This window comes from Aquila chrysaetos, chromosome 3, assembly GCF_900496995.4.
Source record: "Aquila chrysaetos chrysaetos chromosome 3, bAquChr1.4, whole genome shotgun sequence".
Classification (NCBI taxonomy): Eukaryota; Metazoa; Chordata; class Aves; order Accipitriformes; family Accipitridae; genus Aquila; species Aquila chrysaetos.
In genome coordinates this window covers 67,244,989-67,272,869 of record NC_044006.1, presented here as the reverse complement: position 1 = coordinate 67,272,869, position 27,881 = coordinate 67,244,989, and the positions used below count along the sequence as shown (strand labels likewise).

The window sequence follows — 27,881 nt, the reverse complement described above, 5'->3', positions numbered from 1 at the left end:
AGAGGGAGGATATCCCAGAAGCTCTTCTTTCCTACGGGTGTGACCAGGACAACCTCTAAAACCAGCCAAAGCAAAAAATAACCCCAGGACACCTCCGGATTCAAGAGCCATGCAACCAAAGCGCTAACCCAAACTTTAAAATCCACATTTAAGACCAAGCCAACACCTTATCTAATTTGAGGAAACCACTAATGGAGATGATAACCTCTACTAAACAGAATATCACATCAGCTTTTTTTGTTTGCTTTTAAAAGAGTTAACCAGTCACAGTTACCTAATAGAGATAGATATTGCTGCCTTCAGAATTATATTATAGGTGTTCTTGCTGCTGCTACATAGCCTTAGGCGATGGTTACAACAGCTGTGCTGAACAGTAAAGCAAGCAAAGATTTTTTTTTTCCCAAAATTAGAAATATATAATTTCCAAAAATGGGAGCAAAAGACAAAAGGTAATGAAAAATACTGCTGAAGAAAGGTTTAATTAAAAAAATCAGGAATTCAACAGTGCCTAAATCTTTATTTTTCATAACCTACATATTTTTTTCAAATTAGACAGTTTTACATTTTATGACACAAAAGGAAACTTAAATTACTGATAGTTTACATGTAAGCTTGATTCCAGTCTTAATGGAAGAAGAACAAAAACAAAAACCCTCAGGAAGGCTCCCATATTACACTTCTATTTCGTGAATTGGCAGCTGTTAGGTCTCCTTAGAAATCTTCGATTGTCTGCTGCTATTAGTGTAATAGGTTACAAAGCACATAAAAATCCCTAACTGTAGCTAGCAGAAGGAGATACAGAGATAGGTATGCACCATTACAGTCAGCTGTTGCTCGTGATACACTGCACCACACTCAAACAAGGGCCTTTCTATGCCAACTGCTGAAGTCTTTGAAGGATAATGCAGCGATATAAAAAAATTGCCACTGTTCACAGATTTCTAAGTGGCAAAGGACAGTGTCATGGTGGGGGACTGATCTGAAACAACATTAAGTTTCAAAAGCAATCTTTGTTTTTTTAAATTCCTGGAAGAAGAGTCTCAGATCCCATTTTGACTTGTTTTCAAAATGAAAAGCGTCACCACACAGTTCTACAAGGTAAAATGCCAATTTTAGTTACTGTACCCCTGAACCTTTAACTCAGCTACTGCTTTTGGGAGGTTTTTCATTTTAATCTCTCTATGTATCGTAGCAACAGTCTGCATGCAACTTCACAACTCTACTCCAAAAACTCCATTTTGTCACCGAGTGGAAAAAAAATAAATCTCAAAGTGAAATGCAGTAAGGATAGGTTGTATATTACACAGCTATTTGGCGTGTCACTTTTTTTGTTTTTTAAAAAAAGCTATAAAAACCACATCAGAGGAAAGTTTAAACTTTCGATGCAACAGACTGTTGCTGGGTAAGCAGTAATTACAGTGTATTGACCTAGCACAAATGGCAGCAGAATACATTAGAACAGCACAACACATCCCGCTGGTCTCTATATTACCTTAGGTACCAGTTGAGTATTATGACTAGCTGTACACAGTCGCTGTAAGGAACCACCTGTGATTGTTTGCAGCTGGTAAGCCTTTCACTTGCAGCAGACAAACAAAATGAATCATACAGCCGGCCTAAACCATACACAAATCTAGCTACCATTTTCACTGCCACTGGGGAAAGGAGAAGCATATTAAAAATCCAATGACAGAACTAGTTGAGCGGTTTTGGTGATGTTGTCAGAGTCCTATCTCCTCCCACAGCATTCACAAAGTGTGCTTTTTAAACAAGAAAAATCAACAGATTCCAGCATGCCCTATTTTGACCAATTCTGCAGCATACAACAGGCTGGATTTAAAAGGTCAACTAGTTACCAATTGATGCTTGTAACAGGAAATTTATCAGGAGTCAACTTCTATAGTTACTTTACAGTTCTAGGAATCATACACTAAGGAAAGCACTGATATTCTTGAAAGCAGACAAGTAAGCTTCGTGTACATTTTTGCAGCAGTCTAAAGTTTTTTCCAATTAAATTTGATTTTATTAATGACTTAAAATTACAATTTGACTGCTGAAATTCACTATTTACATTGCAGAACACTTTTGAATTGGTTAAATCGCTTGTTTTTAGAGGGACTTAGGAAAACATTTGAGGGCTTTCAAATAAGACTTTCGTTCCGTTTCCCTTTTGCAGTGAAGAGGCAGAGTCAGTTCAGCACACCAGAATAAAATAAGAAAAAGAAAAAACAACAAATTAAAGTAATATTCAAACCACAACATTTAGTTTATCTACATCCAGCTCAACAGCAACATTTATAATATCAATAATTTTTATCAGATTTTTTCTTTAGGGTACCTTTTTATATGTTCTGATTATTTACAACTGTACAAGCAAAGCACACACTTCCAAGTGCACATATTTAATACAGTATTGACTATTTGCATTTACAGGTTTTTCAACAATCTGAAAAAGATCAACTGTTTAAGATCTTTAAGGTATATTACAAAAACTGCTGCTAGTTCCTGTACTACAGTATGTTTACCCAGTAAGACCAGTGACAATAGATACATACTGTAACTGAGTAATTCTGTATTCCACTCACGCTAACCCTCCACGGGGTCAGACCTCATTAACTCTAAGCTGTCTTGTACAAAAGTTAAGGCAAAGTCATTTTCAAGTTTAAATAAAATTCAAGTCTTTAAATATTGGATGGAAATAATTCTTTAAAAAAATCAGTTGTTTAAATAAACATTTTTGTGGAATAAACTGTACTGTCATAGTCAGCAGGAATGAGTTTTGTCTGAACTTCCTGCAGTTTAAACACTTAAAGAAAAACTTTAGGCATTTTAAAACAAAAATAATTTATATTCAACTTTATTAGAAACTTGCTAATTTAGTGCATCCTTGTCCTTCAGAAAGCGCATCACTTCTAAAGTAAATAAGTGTGAGAAACCTCATCCCAGAGGTAAATATCAGGGATCTCTTCCTCCACCACACAAAACAAACACCATTATCTCACGTCTTGAAAAAATTTAAATCCGTATGCCAATGCTTGTAGTTACAGGAAGATGTCAACACAAGGCTGACTAAGATATGAACTCTTTCAAAGAGCACTTGGGGCAGAGTTTAAAAAAAAGTCTACACAGAGCACAGGGGTAACCAGAACATACAGCGCTGACTCAGTTAACTCCCTTACAAGCACAGGGAAGCTAAGGTTATCACAAGAAGGCTACAGTGCTTTCTCCTGATAACATCCACTAACAGGCTTCACCACCATAGAAGCTCACAGACTTAATTCTTTCTATTCACAATGTGCTTTGTATTTGCAAATTATAACATCAGTTTTATTCTGGAGTGAGAAGATGGTTACTTGCTTGCAGTAAGTCAAAAAAGGAAATATTTTAGAAAGACTGCTATGGTGCTCCGTAGGATTCATTTTGTGTGTGCAAAACATCAAAAAAAGATTAAATTTTTAAAAACGCTAGAAACAACTACTCCTTTAACCTAAAAGTGCAAGTTCATTTGCTGACACTTAGTACAGCAGCCCAATAAAAAAAATCTTCAAGGTCACATACTAATTCGTAAAATACATCTACTTCCTTGCACTCTACACACTAGCTGCCGTTATCAGTCTTTTGGACACTTTAGATATGTACTTGCAGACCAGTTTATTAAAAATATTGCAGCAGCACATTTCTGCTTAACAGTTTAGAAAAAACTCACTATACAGAGCTTGCACTCACACAGCCACAGAGAGGCTTAATAAAAAGTTGATTTTTTTAAAGACAAATATTTTACATCTCGAAAAAAAATAATCACACTAAGCTTCACCTCCAATTAAGCACCAACCTAAATGTAAGGTTTAGAACAACTATCCAGAAATATCCAGAAAAATAGAATGTTTGTTCAAGAGGGGAAAAAGTATTTCACAGAAAAATAACTTGCAGGCATTGTTATATGCCTAGTATCACTGCAAGCTCCTAACCAGCAACTCATTCTCAGGTATCTTAGTGGGAACATGGGTTTAATTTGTGGGAAGCAGACCTCTTCTCAAATCCCTCCCAGGTGTTAGTTTCACTGAGGAGATTTCGGAGGGGTATTCTGTTCTTTATTTAAGCGTTTGCCAACGGCTGGAGGGGACGATCTGCGTCCTGACTGTCTCCTCTGGTCTTTGGGTTGTCCAGGATGTGACTTTGCAGGAGGAGGTTCTCTGTTTTTCTCTATTGTTTCTGTGGGCTTTCTTTCTTCTTTCCCACATGCTACAGTGTTTGGCTTCTGTTCTTTCTGGGGTTGCAATGTAGGAGGATCCTTAGTTGTTCTCTGGCAAATTTCTGCATAACTAGGTTTTCGCAGTTCCTGTGAAATCAAAAGCAAACCGAACAGCAGCGTTAAACAAAGCACCCCGAGGAAAAAAATTTATTTACTTTTATGAACAAAAAGGGTAGAAGTCTTTGTCCCAAAAGACTGCTGCACTAAAATATGCAGATGACGGCTAGAGTATGAAGTTTACAGAAGCTGTAGAGACAATAAGGTTCAAGACAAGGCAAAACGCAAAAAGGTATGCTAGAAAAATTGAGTACTGTGATAGGGCAAAATAATTCCAATTCAAGAAAACTCTGAAACAGCTGAAAGACAATGAATATTCTGGTTTAAATATCAACATATGTATTAATGCTTCTACCTCAAGGATACTATCAAGAAGAGAATTCAGATAAAGAGCTATCATTTGCCAAGTTATCTTGAACAGTTTTGCACTGTTAATTGCATAATTGTATCATACAAGTAATCAGGAGGCCACCAACACGCAAATTTAAGGATGCTGGGATCATATGATTAAGCAACACTGGGTAGCAATGGAAGCAATATTCTGTTAAATGCATCAAACTGGATCATTAAGAGAAAGTGAAATAATAAGGTCACTTACTATGGCAGCTCCATTGACTTGTACCGATTTACATGCAGTACTGAGTGTGGAAGAAGAAAGCCTTTCTGTACTCTGTGTCTCTCTCTGCTGTTTATCCACAACCTTGGAGTCCCTGTAAGCATCCAGCAGGAAGCAAGGCTCATGAAAAGTGAAACTTCAGAATAGATGAATGATCTAATAACTAGTCTAAAACTTTGAGTATGACTATAAGAAGTTATACCTATAATTTGTCTAGCACTTTATGACTAGCATTGCATTTAAAAATGCTATCAAATATTAAAAAAGAATAGTCCTGTGGAACTTGACACTACTTGTAGTTTGTGACATTCTGATAATATTTGGTTATTCAGTTATCTTACTCCTGTTACTCAAACACCTCAATTTGATTTGCAGGTTCCAAATAAAGTCTTACTGAAAACTTTCTTTATTGTATGGACAACAGTACTGCCCACAGATCGTGGATTTACTTGCTATGCTTCAAAGCTATCTAAATACAATACAGTCAAGTATTCATTAAACTTTTAAATACTTGCAGAGACTAAAACACAACACTAAACTTTTGTCTGCTGAATGACTGTTATGACTGAATCACTGTTATGATATTGTTCAGAAATTAAGCTTTATTGCCTTTACAAGTACAATATACAACAAAAAATTATTTCTTTCATTGATTGAGATTTTAATAGCTATTCACAGTGTTCCACCTAGCCTTCTGATGACAGAGAATGCAAATGTGATTCAGAGCAGAATAGTTATAGCCATGTAATTAAATGCTTACTCAGAAGACTGGGATGGCGAAGGAGACCTTTCAAACGTCCTGGGCAATGTAGAAGAAACTGGCAACAACGGCTCTCGAGGAATTCCCGATGGAATAGTGTTTGTACTTGCATCCACATTAATATTCTGAAGGAGGAAAAAAAGGCACAGAAGGGCAATCATAGTATCAAATTAATATGGTTTGCCTGAAAATTAACACAATCAGGAAACAGTTTATAAGTTAATTTATAAAAGCGTAAATTAACTATAGCAAGATACAGAAGGATCCAATATATGTACTATAACAAATAAGTTGTTTCTTTTATAATTATTTAGAAATGCTGACAAATAAAGCACACACTATGGCTCTTTCCCCAAAAGTTGGAAGCTTAGTTCCCTTTGAGACATACCTGGATGGCAAAAATCACTTCTTTCAACCTGGGAACTTTGCACCTGCTGGTGACAAAATAGGCTTTGTGCCTGTTCACATAACCATAGTTAGCTTATTAAGACAAACGTCTCCTATAACTGTCACCTTCAAGGCTCTAACTCAGCATCATCCCAATAGCTGGTGCTAAAAACCCCTAAACTTAAAAAAAAAAAGTTTTTGCAAACTAGGATATGACCATCATTTAAAAGTCCCTTTCTTATGCTATAGTGTGATTTGCTACCAAGCAAAAGAGGCTTTTTCCATAGCCCTCAAAAGATTCTGCTACTGCCAATGGATACTGTGCTTCCAGATAAAGGCCAAGATGCATGCATGAATTTAAATTGTCACAAAATAAGAATAGAGAAAGAAAGAAGGCTTTGTATCTTGAAAAATGTATTTCTGACATTTATAACCATTTTGTTTGTTTTAAGAAGTGATACGTTCTTTGTAGTTTTTCTGACCTGTCTGACTCTAGAACCAGAACAGATTCTGGTGCAGAAGGGAGAGCAACGGGAGAACATGAGCACAGGAGGAACAAGATAGCCCCCCCTTTCCCCCAGCCCAGCCACCATTCAAAGGTAATAAAATATGAGGCTCCTATGGTTACTGTTAGAAAGGAATACTGTACTTGATAACACTGTTTTAAATCAGGTAGCAGAGATTATTGCAGTAGATCTAAGCCTAGTTTTACTCAAAGTAAAAGTAAAACCATAAAAGGTGGATGTTTAGAAATAAAAGAACAGCTTCTATAGTTTTACTCACTATAATAGTATGTGCAAAGGTTTGCAATTGCAAGCTGCTGAGCATTCTGGCCCAAGGTCATCAAAACTTGTAGGTATATGGTTAAGCGTGAATAGTTTCAACTCAAGCAGACATGCAAGTGCTGTTCCCAGGCCAAAACACTCAGCCCCTGATCTGACAGCGCTGCAGTTTCCTAGTTAGAAAATGTGGGATGATTAACACCTGCCATTCCCCAGAGCTACATCTAAAAGAGCACCACAAAGCAAAGAGCATAAGATATGATGCTTGGATAACAACTGTTGGAAATTATACAACCTAAGTTCACTCAGCTTCTGTACACTGGACTTGCCCATCTATAAAACAAGAGTAGCACTGTGTAACTCTACTCGGCACTTTGTCATTCTACATCAGTTGACATGAAAAAATGTTGAGATCAAGGTAAAAAGCAGCCTGTATACATTGGCAAGATTCTAACATTAACTCAAACACCTTTATAGTAGAACACAATTGCTCTTTGAAGCCAATTGCTGTTATCTTATTCCTTAATAATATCAACAAGGAAAGATAGCACAATCCTTTTCCTCCACACAATGGTACAGACTAACTCATGCAAGCCGGAAAAAGTGGGAAATCAAAGGAAGCTTTTCAATGTAACAGTGCATTGCACTATCATAAAACCTCAGTGCCTGACTGATATTAAGACTGCCTCTACAGGGGAGAAGTGTAAGTTCTTATACAGTAAGTAGAGTGCAAAGCAAGTACTAGATTTGTAATGGGAGGAGCAACGGGTTTTCAGCTGCAGTGTTGTCATGGTTTAACCCCAGCCAGCAACTAAGCACCATGCAGCTGCTCACTCACTCCCCCCGCACCCAGTGGGATGGGGGAGAAAATTGGGAAAAGAAGTAAAACTCATGGGTTGAGATAAGAACGGTTTAATAGAACAGAAAAGAAGAAACTAATAATGATAACACTAATAAAATGACAACAGCAATAATAAAAGGATTGGAATGTACAAATGATGCGCAGTGCAATTGCTCACCACCCGCCGACAGGCACCCAGCTAGTCCCCGAGCAGCGATTCCCGGCCCCCACTCCCCAGTTCCTATACTAGATGTGACGTCCCATGGTATGGAATACCCCGTTGGCCAGTTTGGGTCAGCTGCCCTGGCTGTGTCCTGTGCCAGCTTCTTGTGCCCCTCCAGCTTTCTCACTGGCTGGGCATGAGAAGCTGAAAAATCCTTGACTTAGTATAAACACTACTTAGCAACAACTGAAAACGTCAGTGTTATCAACAGTCTTCGCATACTGAACTCAAAACATAGCACTGTACCAGCTACTAGGAAGACAGTTAACTCTATCCCAGCTGAAACCAGGACAAGTATCAAACAGCAAGTGCTGGAATTGTATTTAAATCTGAAATATGACAGTCAAAAAACACTTCAGAAATAATAGAGGTAAAATACTTTAAAAATAGTTAGATCTTGGCCAAGAACAGACTACAATCTGGAGTACCGGCTGACAGTAAATTAAACACTGCTCTTACCATGGCACTGTCATGCATATTCCCCCTAAAAGCAACCCTGGAATGTACTTGGCCCTATTGCCACTTGCAGGAGACAAAATCGATGGCTTGTCTGCACAATTACTGCTTTAGGTGGAGGCTGCCTTGCTGCTTCCTCTCTCCTTTACCAACAAATGGCCTCCCTACCCACCCCTGGTACGTGGGCACCAAAGAACACTTCTGCAATAGACTGGTTTTAGAGATGAGACACAAGAGAGAGATTTTGGTGTTTCATCAGGTTGCTTTTGCACTGCTGTATCCAGGGGTTAACTTCTTCAGTTGTGGTACAGCTACAAAAACACAAATTAGAGCCAGCAAAAAACCCCAATATAGACTTCCATAGCCTAGACTGTTCCATAGTGCACAGGATTATATGAGTCTTGATGGAGGAAAACATACTGTCACTCACAGATGGCATGACAGAGACAGTTCTAAGAATTAAATCTATGAACAGCTACTGAACATTAATTTTCAACTGTATCTCTACTACATCTAGAAAGCAGTGGTTGCCAAGTCATTCTGATATATTTCTATCTTTCCAAGCAATATGACAAGACAACGCTGGGATCCAGCTGGTTTTGGTAACAGTTCTTGTTCCAGCTATGATGCCTAGTGTACTGAGTTTATGTAGGGAACTTCTTTATATTTCAGTGCTTAAAAGTTTGTCACTTTAAAGTGTTTTATATACAACTCAGAAGTCTGACTTTCAAACAGGAGGAAAATTTATCACGTTTTTCACCTGAGTCTATCAAAAAGCCTGAGGCAATTATGAACAGCAAAGAGCATATTTTCTAATCTCTGCTATTAACACCTACTTATACTGGTGCTCATATTCCACACCATTTCAAAGAGAATACCCAACAAATTGTAAGACATAAGTGAAGAAAGCAGTGGCACATCACTTGACAGCTGTTTTTTTAAAAGTATTTCTTATGACCCATGAAAAACCCTAAGTTTTTTCTATGCATAAGCCACCAAATCTGAAAACAAGAGGTATGCAATTCTTTGTTTTCCCAACAAAAATGAACACTGGCTACTCACTCTTTCTTTTGACGTTCCTATTACCACACTGGACAGTCTGTTTTCAAAAAGGTCTTCGGTCTTTAAATTGCCAGCAGCCCCAGGTAACGGAGGAAAGCTAGATAAACCCAATTCAAAGCTAGGAGATGGAGGTTTTGGGGGTGGTGGAGACTGTGTTTGGCCTCTCTGGAATAGAAATAACATGTTGAGGTTATTGCACTGAATGACAGAAAAGACAGACACGGGACTCTAAACTGTTTTTTGCATTTGATTTATATTTGTGAAGCCCTAGAGGCCTCCCGCATCCCACCTCCCAAGAAAACCACACAGTACCGAGGAATAGATGCTTTCATTGTCCACTGTTCCCACTTAAATAATAGTTAAATATTTTAAGGGCATGGCATAAGCATTCTTAAAAATTTCATATGCATAAGCTTTAGTGATACTGGTATAGTAAGAGAAGTCTTCTTACTGACCCTTCCTTCATGACGGACACTTACACTGACATAGAAAGGAAAACAGACTGGTTTAGATATCATGATACAGTGAAAATGTAAAGCCCATTGATGTGCAGTTGGTAACATTCTAAATGAAAGTCAGGAGTCAACAAGACTCTTATATCATGTTCAGATATATTAAGAAATAGCAAGACAGCATGCCTTGTGTGTCATGTAGGCAACAGCAATTTTCATCTAATTAATATGAATTTATATGGTCACTTCGTAAAAATGCAAAGATAAATGCCAAAACTATTTTTGAAAGAGGGACAGCTCTTCTAACTATATCTAAGAAAAATGATGTCCCAGGCGCAAAAAAAAAAAAAAAAAAAAAAAAAAAATCACTGGGCTAAATGCAACTATTTTGCACTACAGACAGCAGTTCAGGAGTTAAGAGTAGCACAGTTAAAGATCACTTGTGAGGACGGCTTGTAAGGATTTGTAAAGCTAAATTCTATTTACACTGAAAAAATAAAATTCCTTTTGTAATATGCTATAACTGAAGTTACCAATTAACTTCATCTACATCATATAAATGAAGAAGTAACTGTGCTCAGGCCTGTGCTAAGATGATCTCTGCTGCAGAATACCAAATGCAAAGCAGTCTTTGAGACAATTGCTATTTTGAAAAGGAAAATATTTACGGGTATATAGCCAAGATGGTCTGAATCTGAGAACAATGCTTCCAGACAGAAAGGTGTTGCATTACTTACTGTTTTTTTCCCTTCCTTCTCATAAAGAGCAATAGATACAAAACTACCTTTGAGGTCTTTTCACAAACTACAGTTTATGTCAAAAGAAGTGTGTGTCGAGAGGGAAGTAGGGAAAGAATAAATACAGAGGCAAGGACAACTGCAACTCCTGGGACTGCTACTGACCCAGCATTACCCCCACAACCCAGTTTGAGAGTGCTACAGCAATGGAGGCTGCAAAACCAGAAGTCAGGTGACCTGTCAAAGAGTCATGGAGACAGACTACACTTATCCAGCTCAAACTGCAAGAGGAACAACCTTTCTTTCTTTATTTATTTACTTATTTACAACAGTTCTTCAAATCACAGCACTTAGTTTTCTTAAAGGGGACTGAAGTCCTGCAATAGATAATGCTTTTATATTTGTTACAAACATTTTCAGTTATGCAGGGGAGTCCTAAAAACCCCAACATATTAAGAGACAAGCAGCATTAACATCTTAAATTAGTGAGACCAGGGAGGGCTTAAATGGATTTTAAGCTGCCAACTGCATACAATTTCTCAAGTCAACTTGTCATAACAAGTTGAGTAATCTGCTTATGTCTATAGCCTCAGATACAATCAGATCAAAAAGGTTCATGCTCTCTCTCATGCAAGCATGTATACTCTCTATTATTTTTTCCTTTAAAAAAAATGAAAATCTAAAGAAGCCATCACTGCATTCAAATACAACTGGTTGTAATGATGTCCTACGTACACTATCTAATCACTACAGAATCACACAAGAAAGAGGATCCTGGATTCAATTATTTCCAGTTTAAAGCAGTCAAATTTTAATCTTTCACTTCAGAATACACTCCTTCCCAGTGTACACAGCTGTGGGTGTGCAGCAGCTCTCACCTCTGTTCAAACTGCATCACTGGACAGTACAGACTAAAGATTCATGGGCCAGAAGAGACTAGAAGGAACCTGGCTGCACAGGCTGCAATTAAAGCCTGGTGCTGAGAGAAGGGAACTGTGCATCTCCAAAGAAGTCATGTCTACCAGTTTTACATTCAAAGTTAAAATAACCTGAAATTCAGCTGAGTCAGAAGAGCCTCTCTGCTCAGTAAGAGTGTCCAAGGTAATCCTTTCAGTCCAGCCACTCACATGACTAACCTGTACCACTTATTTGTTCTTTTCAAAGACAGAAAAAAAAGTTGATAGGAAAACATCAATCTAAAAATTCAAGCAGCTTTGAAAGGGCAAAAGAAAGAAGTATTGAGAATCCTACATGTAATGTGATCTCACTGAGTTTTGAGAAGTTTGACAAGAACTAAAAGCAACTGAAGGCAAGGAACCGCTTGTTGTTTTATACTTTCCAAACCTTGATGTTCCTTCATCCAAATCCCCTAAGGCTACTCAACAGCAGGAGCCACAAATACACAAATGCAACGATTCTTGACCTTTAAGAAAGTGTTATGGCTCATGCAGTGGGGTTACTTTGCAATTGTGACTTGAATAAGGAAATAATCTGGTTCAACTTCATGAACAAGCCATGTGTGGCAAAAATGAATTGCAGAGAAGTATCTAGTTTTATCAAATCAAACCTTAAGTCCTACAAAAAAAAATTACATTTTTTTTCTTCTACACAATATCTAGTCCAGCCTTTTCAAACATCAAGGCTATTTAGGTATTCACCTTGAATTTAAGTTTACCAAAACTGTAGTATTTCAATAGTGTTAGTGTACACTTACCAAGTGGTACTTTGAGAGGCATTAAGAAACTGAATTGAAGATTTAGTAACTAACATCCTAGCTACGCATTATGACACATGGATCTAAAAATGTTCTTCAATGTCTACATGAACGATAATCAAGTATCAAGTGTTTTCAACTTTAGCTTAGCTGTTTAGCTCTCCCTCAACATGAACATTGGTATGCTGAAAAAGTAACGCTAAGATGGAAATTTTTTGCTACTATAAAGCAGTAATTTTAACTTTTTCCTGACTTCTGCACTGATGGACAATCTTCTGTGATACCCAAATGCAGTAAACTCGTGACTAATGAGCTGCTGTCTTCAGTCAACTGTGACATACAACTGCTTGTGCAATAACTGATCTCACCTACTCCACATAATATCCATACTATTGCCTTGTCACCCTACTTTTATTACAGATGAATATGATCATGAACACTCACTGTAAACTTGTCCTCCCTTTTCTTTCGGTAGCCATATGAGTTTTTCCTAAGGGAAAGAAAGCAGTTATCAGAACCTTGCCTATACACGAATGGAAGGCAGTTGGTGAAAACAGGAGAAATTAATTCAAATTGCTATTTCATCCATCTTCATTCTAGACAGGTTATTAGAAAAAAAATATTTTAGGGAAAAATTTCTAGCAAGCTCTCATTAAAATAAAGGTATGGATCTTATACAAGTCAGCATAAGAATACACTGGTTACAAATAATTCCTGTAGTAAAAGTGTCTCAGTGCCGAATACATATGAGGTTTAGACAAAACCTTTCAATATCCAAAGTAAAGGCTTTAATCTTGTCTTTTTTTCTTTTTTGATACCTATGTAACTTTTGAAATATGGCTAACTATTTTCAATTCAGGTAAAGCCCCTCCCATTTTCAGCGCTTCTCCCCCAGCCCTACTTCAGGTAAAGCCCCTCCAAGCAGCAGTTTAAAATTTGCAATGCATTCTAACTCAGTTTCAATATATTTTCTAAGTTTTCTGTTTGACTTTTAATACTCTAAATAGATTTATATTCTGATGTTCGGTGTTGAATACAAGTACTGACTATTCCTGTACATTTTTGTAGTCTATAGTTTGAGCAATCTTGTTTCCTATGTCCTTAATCATACCTTCATCCACTAGTTATAACACAATTTGGCAAATTAGATTTAGAAAAGTATTACAGTCCTTGCACAAAATCCCCACTTAATTTTGCAGTGATACAATACAAGTCTAATATAGCATCATCTGCAAAAGACTTGAGTTACCTTCCAATTCAGGAAGTCACTCAAAATGTGATTTACTTGGAGACAAACACAGCCATCATTAAACAAAGCTACACAGTACTTTTTATAAAGCACTTATTAAAACTGTACTGTATTTAAAAAGTTCCAAGATAACCCTGCTAAATTCTTATATTAACATTGGTGACACCAATTTTCAGCTCCCTGAGTGAGGTTTTTTTTGTTTGGTTCTTTCTGGATTTTTTTTTTCTTTTCTTTTTTTTTTTTTTTTTAACTGCATAACAACTGTTTTCTTAGTTGCATGTAATCCTTTTCCCCCCTCCATACCAATCCATCATTTCTGTTGTTGTAAATGTCTAATTAGGGCAAAATTCTGATCTTTCAACTGAAAAAATTAACAATGAGCACTGCTAGTACAGGTTCAGCTACACAATCTACACTGCTGAACAATGGAACGGGCACAATAGCTTCATTGAAGTCAAACAAATAATATGCAAAAACTTTCTTACAACAGATGAAAAAAGGATGGAGGATTAGATCTTATGGCTGTACATTGTTCATCAGTTGCCATTAATGATTTTCATTTGGTAGGAAAGCATGCAAGTCCACTTGGCATTTGTTCTATATTTAGCACTTTCTCTGAAGTACTTTCCAAGATTTCAGCTTTGAGGAGACACAGTCTCAGTTTAAAATAGTAATGAGAACAGTACTAGTACCATACCACTTCACTAAAAGTAGTTTAGAAGCAGCAATACCAGGCTGTTCAGAGGACAGCTACAGAATACACTCACCTTCCTCTACCTAATCCAGGAGATGAGTCAACGCTGGTCTGTTCCATCCGTCCAGTTCCTACTTCCCTCTTGGTATAGCTTGTAGTAGCATTCTGCATCCGTGTCCTGTTTTGTCCCGGCTGCCGCGTCTGTGGACTCCTGACGCCATTGATTAAACGATCAGCAGAAAAGTTGAATATTGTAGGACTGTCTAGAAGCCCAGGTCCCCTTTCTGCACTGGGTATTGTATGTCGTATATGAGACTTGCTAGGATTCCTACAAATTCAAAAGTCATTTCAACATACGTACTATGAGATATCTTCTGAGGCCTAAGTCTATACACAGAATTCAGAAGTAGCAAAACATTTAGTCCTTTACTGCATATTTCATTTATAAGAATGATAAATATTCACTTTAACAGGTCATGTGATTCATCAAAATTAACCTTTTCACTGTCTATTTTCAACTATACCTTTACTAAAAACTACTGGAAACTGAAAATACTGTATGAATAATCCTGCTGATCACATGCCATCCTTCAGAATATTTCATGTGAATACCCTAAATCATGGAACAGACAAGTTCTCAGCTTTCAGACAGTCCATTTACATTTAGAAACAGTATGTCCACTAACAATAGCAGCACCATCTGCCCTTTGGCCTCACTTAACCTTGCACCAAGTTCAATTTCACAAGTATTTTCAAGTTAGCTGGTGTTACTAAAATAAGAAGATTAAAACCCCACATGCCAGGTAGTAAAATAGTATTGTTAAAAGATGGCTGAACTTGCCTGTTCCTGGGGGGATATTGTCTGAGTGTAGTCAATGGAGAAGCAGCAGGCTTGAAGGTTGGAGATGTGAACCCATTGATAAATCCAGTATTTGGAAATGGTGTTACCTAAAGGATATATTGCATGGTCATAATTATAAACAAACTGAGTACCACTTTTTCTTAACCACATATTTTATGTCATTCTATGCAGGGCAATACGTATGAGACTGGTTCGAACAGCAATAGAGCATTTGTTAAGAGGACTGAAAAACATAGAGCCAAAACTCTTGGCTGTAAGTTAAGTAACTCCTATTTCACACCATACCATGCATGACTTCAGAGTAGAGAGATACTTCTTCCTCAAAGACCCTCTAACCTAAACAATCTGTAATTGTTTTTCTTATAATTTATATGTGAATCCCTCCCCAAAAAGAAAAAAATGTCTTTTTAGTTCCTTATTCTACTTATCTTCCACATAATACCTAAATAAAGCCTAGAGAATAAGTGGATCTTAAGTAGACCTCTGCTTCTTTTCACATCTTACCACCCTATTCTAGGTGTGAATTACTGTCTTGTCACCTGAAGAAGCAACATTAGTAACAGATTTTTTGGGTTGGGTGCAGATCAATGTCTTGTATTAACATGATATCTCAAAATCTGAAGCATGTTCATAGTAATTTCTGCAACCTCACTACCACACTTTTTTCTTTTTTTTTTTTTTTAAATGTATGAAGGAGTTTCATTTAGAAAATGTTATTACCAACAGCAAATGCTTGCTCATCTTCTCCCCCTGAAAATAACTAAAATGCAGAACAGTAAGACTTCTATGTAGCACTCTTTCTACACTTAATTAAACAATGAGAAACAGCTGGGATTAAGACTGTTTCCTATACAGGTATCTTTAAGTTTGTCTAACCTTTCTTGCAAAAGTTAAAGCAAAGCACTAATCAATGAAAAATGAAATTTAACACCGAAGCTGTCATGCCAAACTACTGTTAGCCTAACCTAGCACACATGACAGCAAATGCTACTGCAGACTCCAAAAATAGGCCATTAGGAGCTTAATAAAGCTATTTTAGGAACAAAGTTTCATCAAAATACTGTTTTGAAGTGCTTTCTGCTTTAATAGTTACAACTTGAATGCTGTAAAATTCAATCAAAGCTAGTAAGCAACTACTGAACCCAAATAATGAGAAGACATTGAACATACTAAAGGAAAACAAGTTTAACTCATTGCTTAAAAGGACACTATCAATATTTACCTCTTCTTTCTTTATAAGGATTGGTGATCTTTTAGAAGGGCAAATACAATTTTCATTTTCCAATAATACCAAAAGCATCAATTTGCTTTCCCCACAGAAGTCACCTGGCTCATCAAAAGTACACCTATTGTTTTTACAAGCAGGACAAACTAGATCTTTCCTCAAATACTATTAAGTACTTGATGAAGAAGTAAGTAGTTTTAGAATTTTGAGGACAGGTGTTGCCATATTCTAGTTTCAGAACTAACTATACCACTACTGGGTGTATTTAATCTCAAATTAGAGATGAGATACAAAGCACTGTTAGTGTTTATACCAAAGCAAAAGAGGAGAGAAACTTCTGCTATATTTGCACACATGGATCTACATGCAAACTGCAACCCTGTCTCTTGAAAATGATTCCTGTGTCATTATTCCTGGTGGTCCCTGTTCTCCTCACAAGAAGTTTCTATTCAAACATAGCTCTTCCTATAAAAAGTTCAAGAAACATCGTATTACATTAAAGTAAACAAAATGCAGCTAATCAATGACAATATGCTGCAAAACGGTGGGAGGCAAAGCTCTGCTAGTTAATTTTCTGTTTTTACTAGGAAAGGTATAAGATCTCTAATGCTGGCAAACTTGTAATACCTTCCCCCAAAGCCCAGGACTAGTAAACTTTCTGGAATACAAGAAGTTCCAGGATGATGTAAGGCAGATACACACAATGCTGGGCTTGAACGTGTGGCCAATTAATCTACGTCTTCTACACCAGTGCCATCCAACTACTTCACTATCCCACAGCAAGACTGCAATAGTCAGTTTATCTAGAGGAAGAATCACACTCATTGCTGCTTAATAATGTGGCTTTCTCCTGGAATAACATCGTTCACTATGCTACCTTGTCTCTTCTGCGTTCTTCATCCCCCTTAAAAAGCCTTCCCCTGCAAGGGCTCTGGCTACCTTCCCTGTGTGTGAAGTGTTCAGAACACCAACTTTTTAATTAGCTTGCTGTTCAGTACACCGGAAGTTTGCTCAAGTTTGTTCAAGGACACTTTAATGCTCTGCCAAAAAACCTCCAAAAAGCTTCTAATTTTGAGCATTGCTACCCCAGTTTCTTTTAGCCGCAAGTAAAGAGGCATTTAGAAGGGAGAAAGAGGTTCCACATAGGACAACCTTAGTCTCCCAGTCATTACAGAAAACTATATTCATATTAGTTTTTGTAGGATAACAAAGGCAGACTAAAAGGGGCCAAGGTAATTTTGATGCGACTGTCACAATGGAGGAGAAGATGAAAAGCAGCACTGCAGGATGCAGAAGATGTCCTATTAGAGTATATTAAAGACTTACTGCTACCACCCTAGCTCTAAGGCTTACCGATAGCCCCTTTAAGAAAACTTTTTAAAATTAAGCAATTTAAAAGTGAATTATTTTTATTAGCAAAAGTAATTTTATTTTTTATTGCCAAAAAAGATGTTACTTTTGCACAGAAAATATTTTGCTTTAAGAACATGCTGAATAGGGTAATTCAGCATGTTAACCTAGAACTTATTTTCTTGCTGGAAGATCAAGATACTAAGTTATCCTTATTTATCTGATTCCATTAAGTTTATTCAGTACATACCAGAATTGCTTTTTCTGGTATTCACATATATATTCTGAAGATCTAATTTCTAAAGAGGCTTTTAACCATTACTAAAAGAAGTCTTTACTGAAGATTTCTTTTGATAATGGTTAATTAATAACCTTTAGTAAAGAACTACCTCAAAAACTAAAAGGTTAAGAGAAACACACTGCAGTCTGAGACCAGATGCAATTTTCAAGTAATTAATCTTGTACACCACGGGAAGAATTCTGAAGAACTGTTTTTTAAGAAGAATCAGTACCTTCAACTCCCCTCTTCAGGATACATATGCTTCTTACACCTCAAGACTTCATAAGAAAATAATACCAACTTTGAAAAGAATGCAACTGTTTCATCATCAAGAGACTTACCAATGAAGGGTCAAGGTAGCTGTGTGTGGCTGACCAGGTCTGTGGGCCAATTAAGCTGTACAATGGAAACTGCTGATGGGGACTGTATACTGGAGGTAAGTAAAAGGATGTTGTGTAACGCTGCTGCGTGTAGAGGTTCATATCCAGAGGTCTATATCCATTCTTTGGCAAAAATGTGTTTATAGCTATTGCCTTTGCTTTTATCCTTGCCTGCAAAGGAGATTAGATTATTTATTACAGCAACCTTTCCAATTAAATCAGGATGGTTCAAACTAGCAGCTCTCGAACTTTTACTGGACACTTGTCAGTCACTGCTTTCTCCTTCAAGGAAGGCAGGAACAGATGAATGCTTCCCTGCTGGCCTGATGCTAGGACAGATATACCACTGCCAGAAAGGAGGAAAAGGAGAAGTAAAATGGCTTGTGCTACATGTTGAAACCCATCTCCAGGTCAAATGGCTGCTGAGATTGGACCACTTAAAATTTATATTAGAAAACACAGTGAGGCCCACAAAAACCAGAACATATACACACATGCCCCCAAAAAACCCATAAAGCTCTATTTACCTTAATTGGTTTTCCTTGGAAAGTTTTCACTTCTTCTCTAAGGTATCTGTAAGCCTTTAAAGAAAGTAATTATAAAATTTGTCAAATATAATTTAAACAAAGGAAACTTAAGTTTTGACAGGCTAAACCTAACAATAATTTTCGAAATGTCTGCTAGACTATAGAAAAGCCTCATACGTAATCTGCATTTGGCAAGATTTAAGTTATCATTGCAGAAGTGCTTCAGTAGCATTAAAACAGGATTTTAACCCCTATGATTGAAGCATTTAAATGTGTCATCCAAAATATCAATGTTCTTAGTACAAAAAAATTAAAGTTTTGTCCAGGAAGCCAGGATAGGCAAACAAGGTAAAATTCTTACAAGGTTATGTTTAATAGTACTGATAAGTAGACATTAGCTAAGGGGAAGCATTACGGTTTTCAGAGGTTTGGGTATTTTGCTTTTTAATTGCTACACATTTGTAATGCAGTTTATGACCCGTCAATCCACCCTCATGCCACCCTTATTTACTGTTATATTCTAAAATGCTTCAAAAAGTGTTACCTGCTGTGCATCAGCTTCTGATTCAAATGTGATGAACCAGTTGTCATTATAGGCAAACTCACAGTTGATAAACTTAGGCAAATTATCTCCTTTGAAAAGTGCTTCAACCTCCTAAGAAAAGTGGTTTTGATAAGAAGGGAGAGAAAAGAGTGGGAGAAAAAAAAAATGGATGGACAGAAGAAAACATCAATTTAACATGCAGAATTCTGGAACTCTAGGTAAGAAAGATAAAAAACACTTTTGGGCTTAGAAAACAAAACTGAACTGCGGAACACCTGCAGTAGTGTTAGCTCTCTCCAATCACTCCACTAGATAGATAGAATGAATTCGAACAAGCATTGTCTAACACCATACTGCAAGCAGAAGCTGCCTGATCCCTTTAAATCAGGGAAGATAAGCTATTTAGGCCATAGAGAGGCACTTAAATTTGGCATCAAGTACAGAAAAATGTTTATTTCTCCCCTCTCCCCAAAACAATGAAGCCACATGCAAACCTGTGCGTGCTGCATGGGATAGGAGAACCCCACCCTTTCAGCAGACACCTGAAGATACACTTTAACTCAAAGTGTGTACAGATTAATGTATTTGAAACAGGGTTTATGTTACCTCAAAAACAATCAGCTAATTTCTACAGAAAAAACACATGTTGGACTTTATATTTGTTTTAATCCATTTCCATATATATATATTTTTTTTTGCCATAGAGGAGGCAAGCAGCAGCAAAAAGCAATCCAACTTGGGAGGCCTTACAGTATTTTGGAACTTTGCTGCTTAAATAAAGCCTGACCATGCTACGCCAGAAAACATATCCTATTAAATCTGGCCAGTTAAGTCAAGATTTTCCAGTCTGGCAAATGCAAACACATAACATATAAAACACTTCACTTCAGACCACCTTTTTTGAAAATTAAGACTCCTCAGAACTTTGTTGTTGTTAAGCATTTAAGAGCAACCACCCCGTGCTAATATATCCAACCTGACAAACTGATGACAGAAAAAACAAACCAACCAACCAACCAAATCTATAATATTAAAAGCTAGGCAGTCTTTGAAAGGTTATATTTCATTTAGAAAGCTAAAAGCCGCTAATATTTTTAAGTTATGTATATAGCATATCTAACTTCCTCCCTCCAATTCCTTTTAGCATTTTGTTTCATGCTCCTGTTTATTAAGGCCACTTAGTTCTTTATTATGAGTTTTTAAACTGCAGTACTTTTTATTTCTGTATGAAGACCATCAAGAAGAGCAACTCTTTCAGAATCTTTATTCCTCCTTGTAAAATTAAATAAAGGGGAAATTAAAATATCTACCCATCATCAAGAATCTGTGTGTCCTCCTCCTTTTTGAAAATTCAAGATAGTTTCATCTATGGCCCAATCATTTTTTTTCTAGTCTTTCCATTAGTCATAGTCCCAGCTACATCAGAGTTGCATTGAGTGTATTTCACACAATCACGTTCTCCACTCTCACACTCATTCCACAAGCCAGCATAGATCCTTCACGACTTGTTGACACCAAGTCACCATTATGGAAATGTTTGCAAAGCTTCAAGTACTTCACCCTAACAAGCTTCAAGGTGCAGCAGTGGTATTTTCCATTCTAAGACTTATCTTCCCTCATCTTCACTTGCTATTTATCCAAGGAGCTGAGCGCTAGGTAATATGGATAAGCCAGAGTCCAAGAAAATTATGGCATCTCTACCAAACACAGCACTGTCAGTTTTTCAGCCCTCTGCAGAGCTACAGATTTTACCACAGTCTTCCTATAAGCAACATGCTTCTATCAAATATATTTATTATCCAAACGCACACAATAAACTAAGGTTTAGAAACATTGTTAGAAACTAACAATGTAGTAGGAAATGCGATATGCTTATTGAAATCTGGAAGAAATCTAACTTCCAAATCCTAAGGGAAAAGCATTCTTTACTGAACAATTAAACACTTACTTCAATGGGGGTAGATTCAGGTACTTCACGTAAAATCACAATACAGCGATTCTGATTTGGCCTAACTTTTTCTCCCTTCTCATCCACTTGGACTAAAGGCAACGCTAAGGGAGAAAAGACAAAAACGTGTATTAGATGTCAGCAATCATAATAGCTTTGCACACTGGAAGATGTGGTGGACACAGTTTTACAATGCAAAGCTTTTTGTGCTAAACTTCAAATATTTTTGAACATTAAGAAACAAGCAGAAGATGACTGAGGATACTTTCAGACATATGAAACTGAGTAGACATGTTCCTTGAAATCTCCACACTCTTCCTACTCTTCCAGCATAGAAAATCCCAATTCATTAGCTTTTTCTTCTAAGGCACACATTGAGTCACGTTCTTTTTTGATTCTTACCTTAGTGGTAATGTCCAGTAGGCTTTTCTGAGAATTTAATCATAGAATACCAGGTTGGAAGGGACCTCAAGGATCATCTGGTCTTACCTGTCTTGGGAAAAGCACAGTCTAGACAAGATGGCCCAGCACCCTGTGCAGCTGAATCTTAAATGTGTCCAATGTTGGGGAATCCACCACTTTGCTGAGGAGATTATTTCAATGGCTGATTGTTCTCATTGTGAAAAGTTTTTCTCTTGTGTCCAATTGGAATGTCCCCAGGAGTAACTTGTACCCATTACCCCTCGTCTTTTCCATGTGACTCCTTGTAAAAAGGGTGTCTCCATCTTCTTTGTAGCCACCCTTTAAATACTGGAACATGGTGATAAGGTCTCCCCTAAGCTGCCTTTTCTGAAGGCTGAACAAACCCAGTTCTCTCAGCCTTTCCTCATGCAGCAGGCTTCCCAGTCCTTTGATTGTCTTTGTGGCCCTTCTCTGGACCCCCTCCAGCCTGTCCACATCTTTTTTGTATAGTGAGGACCAAAACTGAACACAGTATTGCAGGTGTGGCCTGACAAATGCTGAGTAAAGTAGGATAATTACTTTATCTCTGCTGGTGATGCCCTTGTTGATGCAACCCAGCATCCTGTTGGTTTTCTTTGCCACAGGAGCACACTGTTCACTCATACTGAGCTTGCTGTCCACCAGGACCCCCAAGTCCCTTTCCACAGAGCTGCTCCCCAGCCAAGTAGATCCCAACCTGTGCTGCACGCCTGGATTATATTTTCCCAGGTGTAAGACTTTACACTTGTCCTCATTGAACTTGATAAAGTTCTTGTTAGCCCACTCTTCCAGACTATCCAGGTCTTCCTGCAGGGTGGCTCTCCCTTGCGTCCACTTCTCCACTCAGTTTGGTATCATCAGGGTACACTTGATCCCATCATTCAGATCACTTATGAAGATATTAAACAGCATTGGGCCCAGTATTGATCCCTGGCGGACCCCACTTGTGACAGGTTGCCAGTTTGAAAAGGAGCTATTTACCGCCAGCCTCTGGGTGCAGCCTGTCAGCCAGTTCCCCACTCACCGCACAGACCACTTGTCTAGACCATAACACATCAGTTTCTCTAGGAGGAGGCTGTGGGAAACCATATCAAAAGCCTTGGAGAAATCCAGGTAGACAATGTCCACATCAATGCCCCACGCCAACTGAGCAGATTACTTTGTTGTACAAGGCGATCAGGTTTGTCAAGCACAATTTGCCCTTGGTGAATCCATGCTGGCTTTTCCCAATCACGTGCTTCATTTGACTTGTGATAGCCCCCAGGAGGATTAGTTCCATAACTTTCCCAGGGACTGAAGTAAGACTGATGGGCCTACAATTTCCTGGATCCTCCTTTAAGCCCTTCTTGTAAATGACGGTGACCTTAGCCTTCTTCCAGTCTTCTGGGACATCCCCCGGTCTCCATGACTTCTCAAAGATTACGGAGAGCAGCCTCACAAAATCAGCCAACTCTCTTAACACCCTTGGGTGGATAATGTGAGGGCCCACTGATTTGCAGGGGTCAAGCTCCTGTAATAGTTCACATATCAACTCTTCCTTCATGGACGGTGGGTCTGTTTTTGCATCAACCTGGATTTTTGTTCCCAAGGCCTGGAGCCCAAGAGTGCTGGTACAGATAGAGGTGAAGGAAGTGTTGAGAACCTCTGCCTTTTCAGCATTGTTGGTGACTAATTCACCTCTGCTGTTTAACAGCAGCCAATATTTTCCTTCTATTTCTGCTTGTTGTTTACATACCTGAAGAACCCTTCGTTGTAGTTTGATACCTTTGGCCAATTTCAATTCCAGCTGAGCTTTTGCTTTTCTAACTGCATCTCTGTACGCCTTGGCAATGCCCTTGTAGTTCTCAACAGGTATTCATCTGCTTCCCCATCTCTGGTACACTTCTCTTTTGGCTTGGAGCAGACTCACAAGCCCGCAGTTAAGCCAAGGGGGTCTCTTGCTTTGCCTACTTCCCTTACTTTTAAAGGGAATGAAATGTTTTTGCGCTACCAGGAGAGCATTCTTGAAAAACTCCCAGCGCTTGCTAGCTCCTTTATCCTCCACGGAAGCTTCCCATGGAATCCTTCCCAACTGAGCTCTGAGCAAGCTGAAGTTTGGTCTTCTAAAATCTAAAACCTTTGTCTTAGTACTAACCTTCAGCATGCTCAGCAGGATCCCAAACTCCACAATACGATGATCACTGCAGCCAAGGCTATCACAGAGATATTACAAGCCAAGGCTATCACAGAGATATTACAAGCCAAGGCCATCACAGAGATATTACAAAGCAGGTTTTCTTGGTTTGTGAGTAGCAAGTCCAGCAGTACCTCATTCCTGGTTGGCACATCTAACACGTGTATGAGGAAGCAGTCCTCCGTGCATTGCAGGAACTTGATGGATGACATGTGAGCTGCTCTACTGTTCTTCCAACAAATGTCTGGGTAGTTGAAGTCACCCATAAGAACCAGGTTCTGTTGACCTGAAGCTTGCTTAAGTGACCCAAATACTGCTTTGTTGGCCTTATTGTCTTGGTTGGGAGGTTGGTAGCAGATGCCTACTCTAAGATCCCCCTTGGAGACGACCCCTCTGATCTTGACCTAGAGGCATGTGATCGGGCTTCCACTATTGCCACAGCCAACTTCTATTTTTTCAAGGTTCTCCTTAACATAGAGTGTGATTCCTCCTCTTCTTCCCTGCCTGCCTTTACGAAACAGCCAATAACCATCCATCACAACCCTCCAGTCATGTGTGTTGTCCCACCATGTCCCACAATTTAAACTCAAATTATTCTCATTTACGCAGATTACTCAATACCTCAAACATGACGTAGCTTTGATAAAACTGCAGTCCTTAACTGTGATGGTCTAAACTGGAAGCTGCATGCTCTGTTTAATGCTTTATAAAAAAAGGATGGCATTTTATTGCAATACATAACAAGAAAAAGGACGAGAGATTGAAAATCCAGATTAAAGAGTCCTATAGCAACAGCCAGAATGCTTTCCAGCATTGAGGGATTTTTACTTACATCTCAGCACTTCAACAATCAAATCCATATCAGTACTGAGTTTCTTGACATGATCAAGGTTTGCTACTGTCATTATTGGCACATACTGATCACTGTCCATCTGTGATATAAGGTACATGTCACTGGCAAGATTTTCTCTGTTGGGAGAGAAAAAAAAATTGGGAAATATCACAGATGTAACTTTTGCCAATAAACTTGAGACAAAAATTCATTACATAGTACAAGCCAGATTCCTAAACTAAATTTTGTTTTCAGCATTTTCACCAATTCCTCAGTCCATTCACCTACTATATTTCACTTCCTAGAAAACATGAAAATGTCTTTTTTTTTCCCTTCATGCAACAGTACTGGCATCTTCCTGTTCAAGCAGCACATTACCCCCCACCCAAACATGTAATATTGTTAGGAGTTTACTACTTCAAATGACCACTGACTGTAACTGGTTATGCAGGAGTATACAGATTAGGAATTATTCTAGGTTATTAAGACATGTGGTTTAGGATGTTTTTATCTAGACACAAGCACTGAGAATAATTAAGTACAAGTAAGCTGTTTTGAAGATCTTGCATCAGTCTGTACTGGAATGTGTATGATTCAGAGCCCTTACCGTTTTTTTTTTCTTTTTTAAATTGATCCTTAACTTAAAATATAAAGGGATCTACAGATGCACATACAAAAATCCTACTTTGTATCAATGCAAATTTTAAAATTATTAGCTTAAACAAAGCTTACCAAATGGCTTCAGTTACTCAATTTTAATTTGCAAAAAACCAGTAGCAGGCATAAAAATTCACCTGATCTGTAATTGCTTGTAACTACTCTCGCTTCAAAACAATGTATTTGCTAGCTTATGTTTTAGGCCCAGAAGTTTCATGTAAGCTTTAAGAGGTACATCAATACAATACTCTGGAATTTTGTGTTACTTCCCCCAAATTCTCATCCTTTCCACTCAGTTTTAAGTGACAGCTGAGAAATACGTTCACATACATCCCAAGTTAGGTACTGGATCTCGTTAGTTATCCTCCAGTTTGCTACATTTTAGGTGTATACATACCTAGATAAACAGAATTCCAGTGTTTTTTTCAGTAATTCTCGTAAATCTTCCTGACCTTCTGGCTGCAACTGTTCGTTTCCACCTAATAATTAAAATACTTAAGTTTAAAATTTAGTTCTGCTATATTATGTAACAGACACTTTAATCAAGCCATCATGTATATTACTGGCTGTATAACTAGTAACAAATTTTCCAATTCAATAAATGTTCATTGTGTATTAGTTCACCACCCACCAAAATTGCACAGGAGCACTTTATTTAAGACAGAAAAGAAAAACCATGACTAACTTCACTTGTTAACCTCTGTTCTCCAAATACATAAAAACTTGAAGCAGTTTTAGAAGAGCAGCTACAAAGGCATCTCAAAGTAAATACTGAACTGATTTAGCTCGTATATCTGTCTTCCAGTCTTCAGAAACTAACCAATTCCTAGCTGACTAAACCCTGACTAATGCAGCAGACTAATTAAGCAAGCGAGCAATGTAATGGAGACACTTCGTACTTCTGGCCTCACTCTAAATGCCCAAGACACTTCAGAAAAGAGAGTTTCAAAAATGTAGTTACAAAATATCAGCAGATATCCAATCAATTAACAACAGATGTGTGATCAATTAACAATCTCTTGGTTAAGAAGGAGAAATTAAATTTTTCTTATACCTGGAAGTTTCAAAATTACCACATGGAAAACACTGATTTCATGTTTATTTTAGTTTAGACCCAATACACTACAGTCAGTTGAGGGTAAACTAATTGTGTCAGTGGGAGAACTACTTAAAGATCAGAAGTTTAGTGTGGCTTTCAGAGATTTATAAAACATTTAGTAAGCATGTTACATAAATGTATATTACTTTTTTTTAAAAAGTATTTCACACCAACTATTTACCCTCTACACCCTTCCCTTCTTCAGTATCTTTCATCCTTTCCTTCAGCTCTCCTAAACCTTTCTTGTTCCTAAAGCAACTTTTAATATCGCTCCACCGTTTTGTCCTTCATGTGTTCTGTTCCAACGCAGATAGTGCCAACACCTGAGAAATACACATATCATGTACTAACCACTACTTCCCTTTCCCACCTCCTCTTTCCTCCTTGCTCAAAACCTAGCAAAGACCAAAATTCTATGCATTTTTAAAATAATAATTAAAAAAATAAAAATCAGCTTTCAGAATTGGGACCACCTGTGTAACTATTCATCAAGGAGAACAGATCCAACCTGCTGTTCAACTGCTTTACAACACTATTTGACTCTTGTTAAAAGTTAACTATTTTGGGCACATAAAGGACAGGCTGACAAGTTCTAACACTAAGCTGAGGAACACTGCTCCCTTCTAGAGTGCTAGGCACCATTAGTATCATTTTCTATTTGCCAGTTAGCTATTATTTAATATTCCCCAATAGTACCCTTACGTAGAAGAGTCAAAGAGAACTTTCAGTTTTCAACACAAGCAAGGATGATGCCACAACTGTGTCTGATTTCAGTTGTCTTGATTTCTATTATGGATGCTATACTGGTCATTTTAAATACATGTTATAAAAATCAGCTAAGCACAATGAACAACGAACAAGGAGCAGACCTCATGAATTTCAAGAAACGCCCAGCACATTTTCCTCTCTTTCCCATCCCTCATCTCAGTTCAAGTAGTAATCCTACATGCACCTTGCAGGCCTTCTGTCCCTTTCAGTGAAATATAAGCATGGCTGAATCTCTATGCTAGTTTCCAGAAGTTTCTTAAAACATGTCTTCTGGTATAGACTACACCTACTAACAGTTGCACTGAAAACAACCATGAAAGTTCATTTAAAAAAGTATGCAAAGAAGTTCGACTAAATTGTTGCTTATTTTCACATTTTAAGTACAAGACTTATCTTTTGACACATTAACATTACTACTTGAGACACAAATGGTATGTGAATTTCACCTCAGTACCTGAACCAACTAAAAACATGCAGCTTAGGTAGATATCTAAATGTAAACGGCTACACTAG

At 37.7% G+C, this 27,881-nt stretch overlaps 1 protein-coding gene across 9 annotated transcripts in view; it reads right to left on the bottom strand.

The window, feature by feature from the left end:
- Positions 1-497: 497 nt before the first annotated feature.
- Positions 498-27,881, bottom strand: part of LARP4B (La ribonucleoprotein 4B) — a 60,390-nt gene continuing 33,006 nt past the window's right edge. For 8 of the 9 annotated variants that reach the window (XM_030009270.2, XM_030009271.2, XM_041122406.1 and 5 more), the window contains 13 exons: positions 25,899-25,980; positions 24,845-24,981; positions 21,399-21,502; positions 19,451-19,561; positions 18,907-18,960; positions 18,341-18,550; positions 15,124-15,230; positions 14,356-14,610; positions 12,784-12,829; positions 9,437-9,601; positions 5,686-5,810; positions 4,908-5,019; positions 498-4,339 (listed from right to left, as the gene is read on the bottom strand). In XM_030009270.2, coding sequence (XP_029865130.1) covers positions 4,058-4,339; positions 4,908-5,019; positions 5,686-5,810; positions 9,437-9,601; positions 12,784-12,829; positions 14,356-14,610; positions 15,124-15,230; positions 18,341-18,550; positions 18,907-18,960; positions 19,451-19,561; positions 21,399-21,502; positions 24,845-24,981; positions 25,899-25,980 — 1,790 coding nt within the window. In that variant the 3' untranslated portion in view covers positions 498-4,057. The remainder of the gene's footprint in view (positions 4,340-4,907; positions 5,020-5,685; positions 5,811-9,436; positions 9,602-12,783; positions 12,830-14,355; positions 14,611-15,123; positions 15,231-18,340; positions 18,551-18,906; positions 18,961-19,450; positions 19,562-21,398; positions 21,503-24,844; positions 24,982-25,898; positions 25,981-27,881) is intronic. The other variant, XM_030009268.2, reaches the window with a different exon arrangement.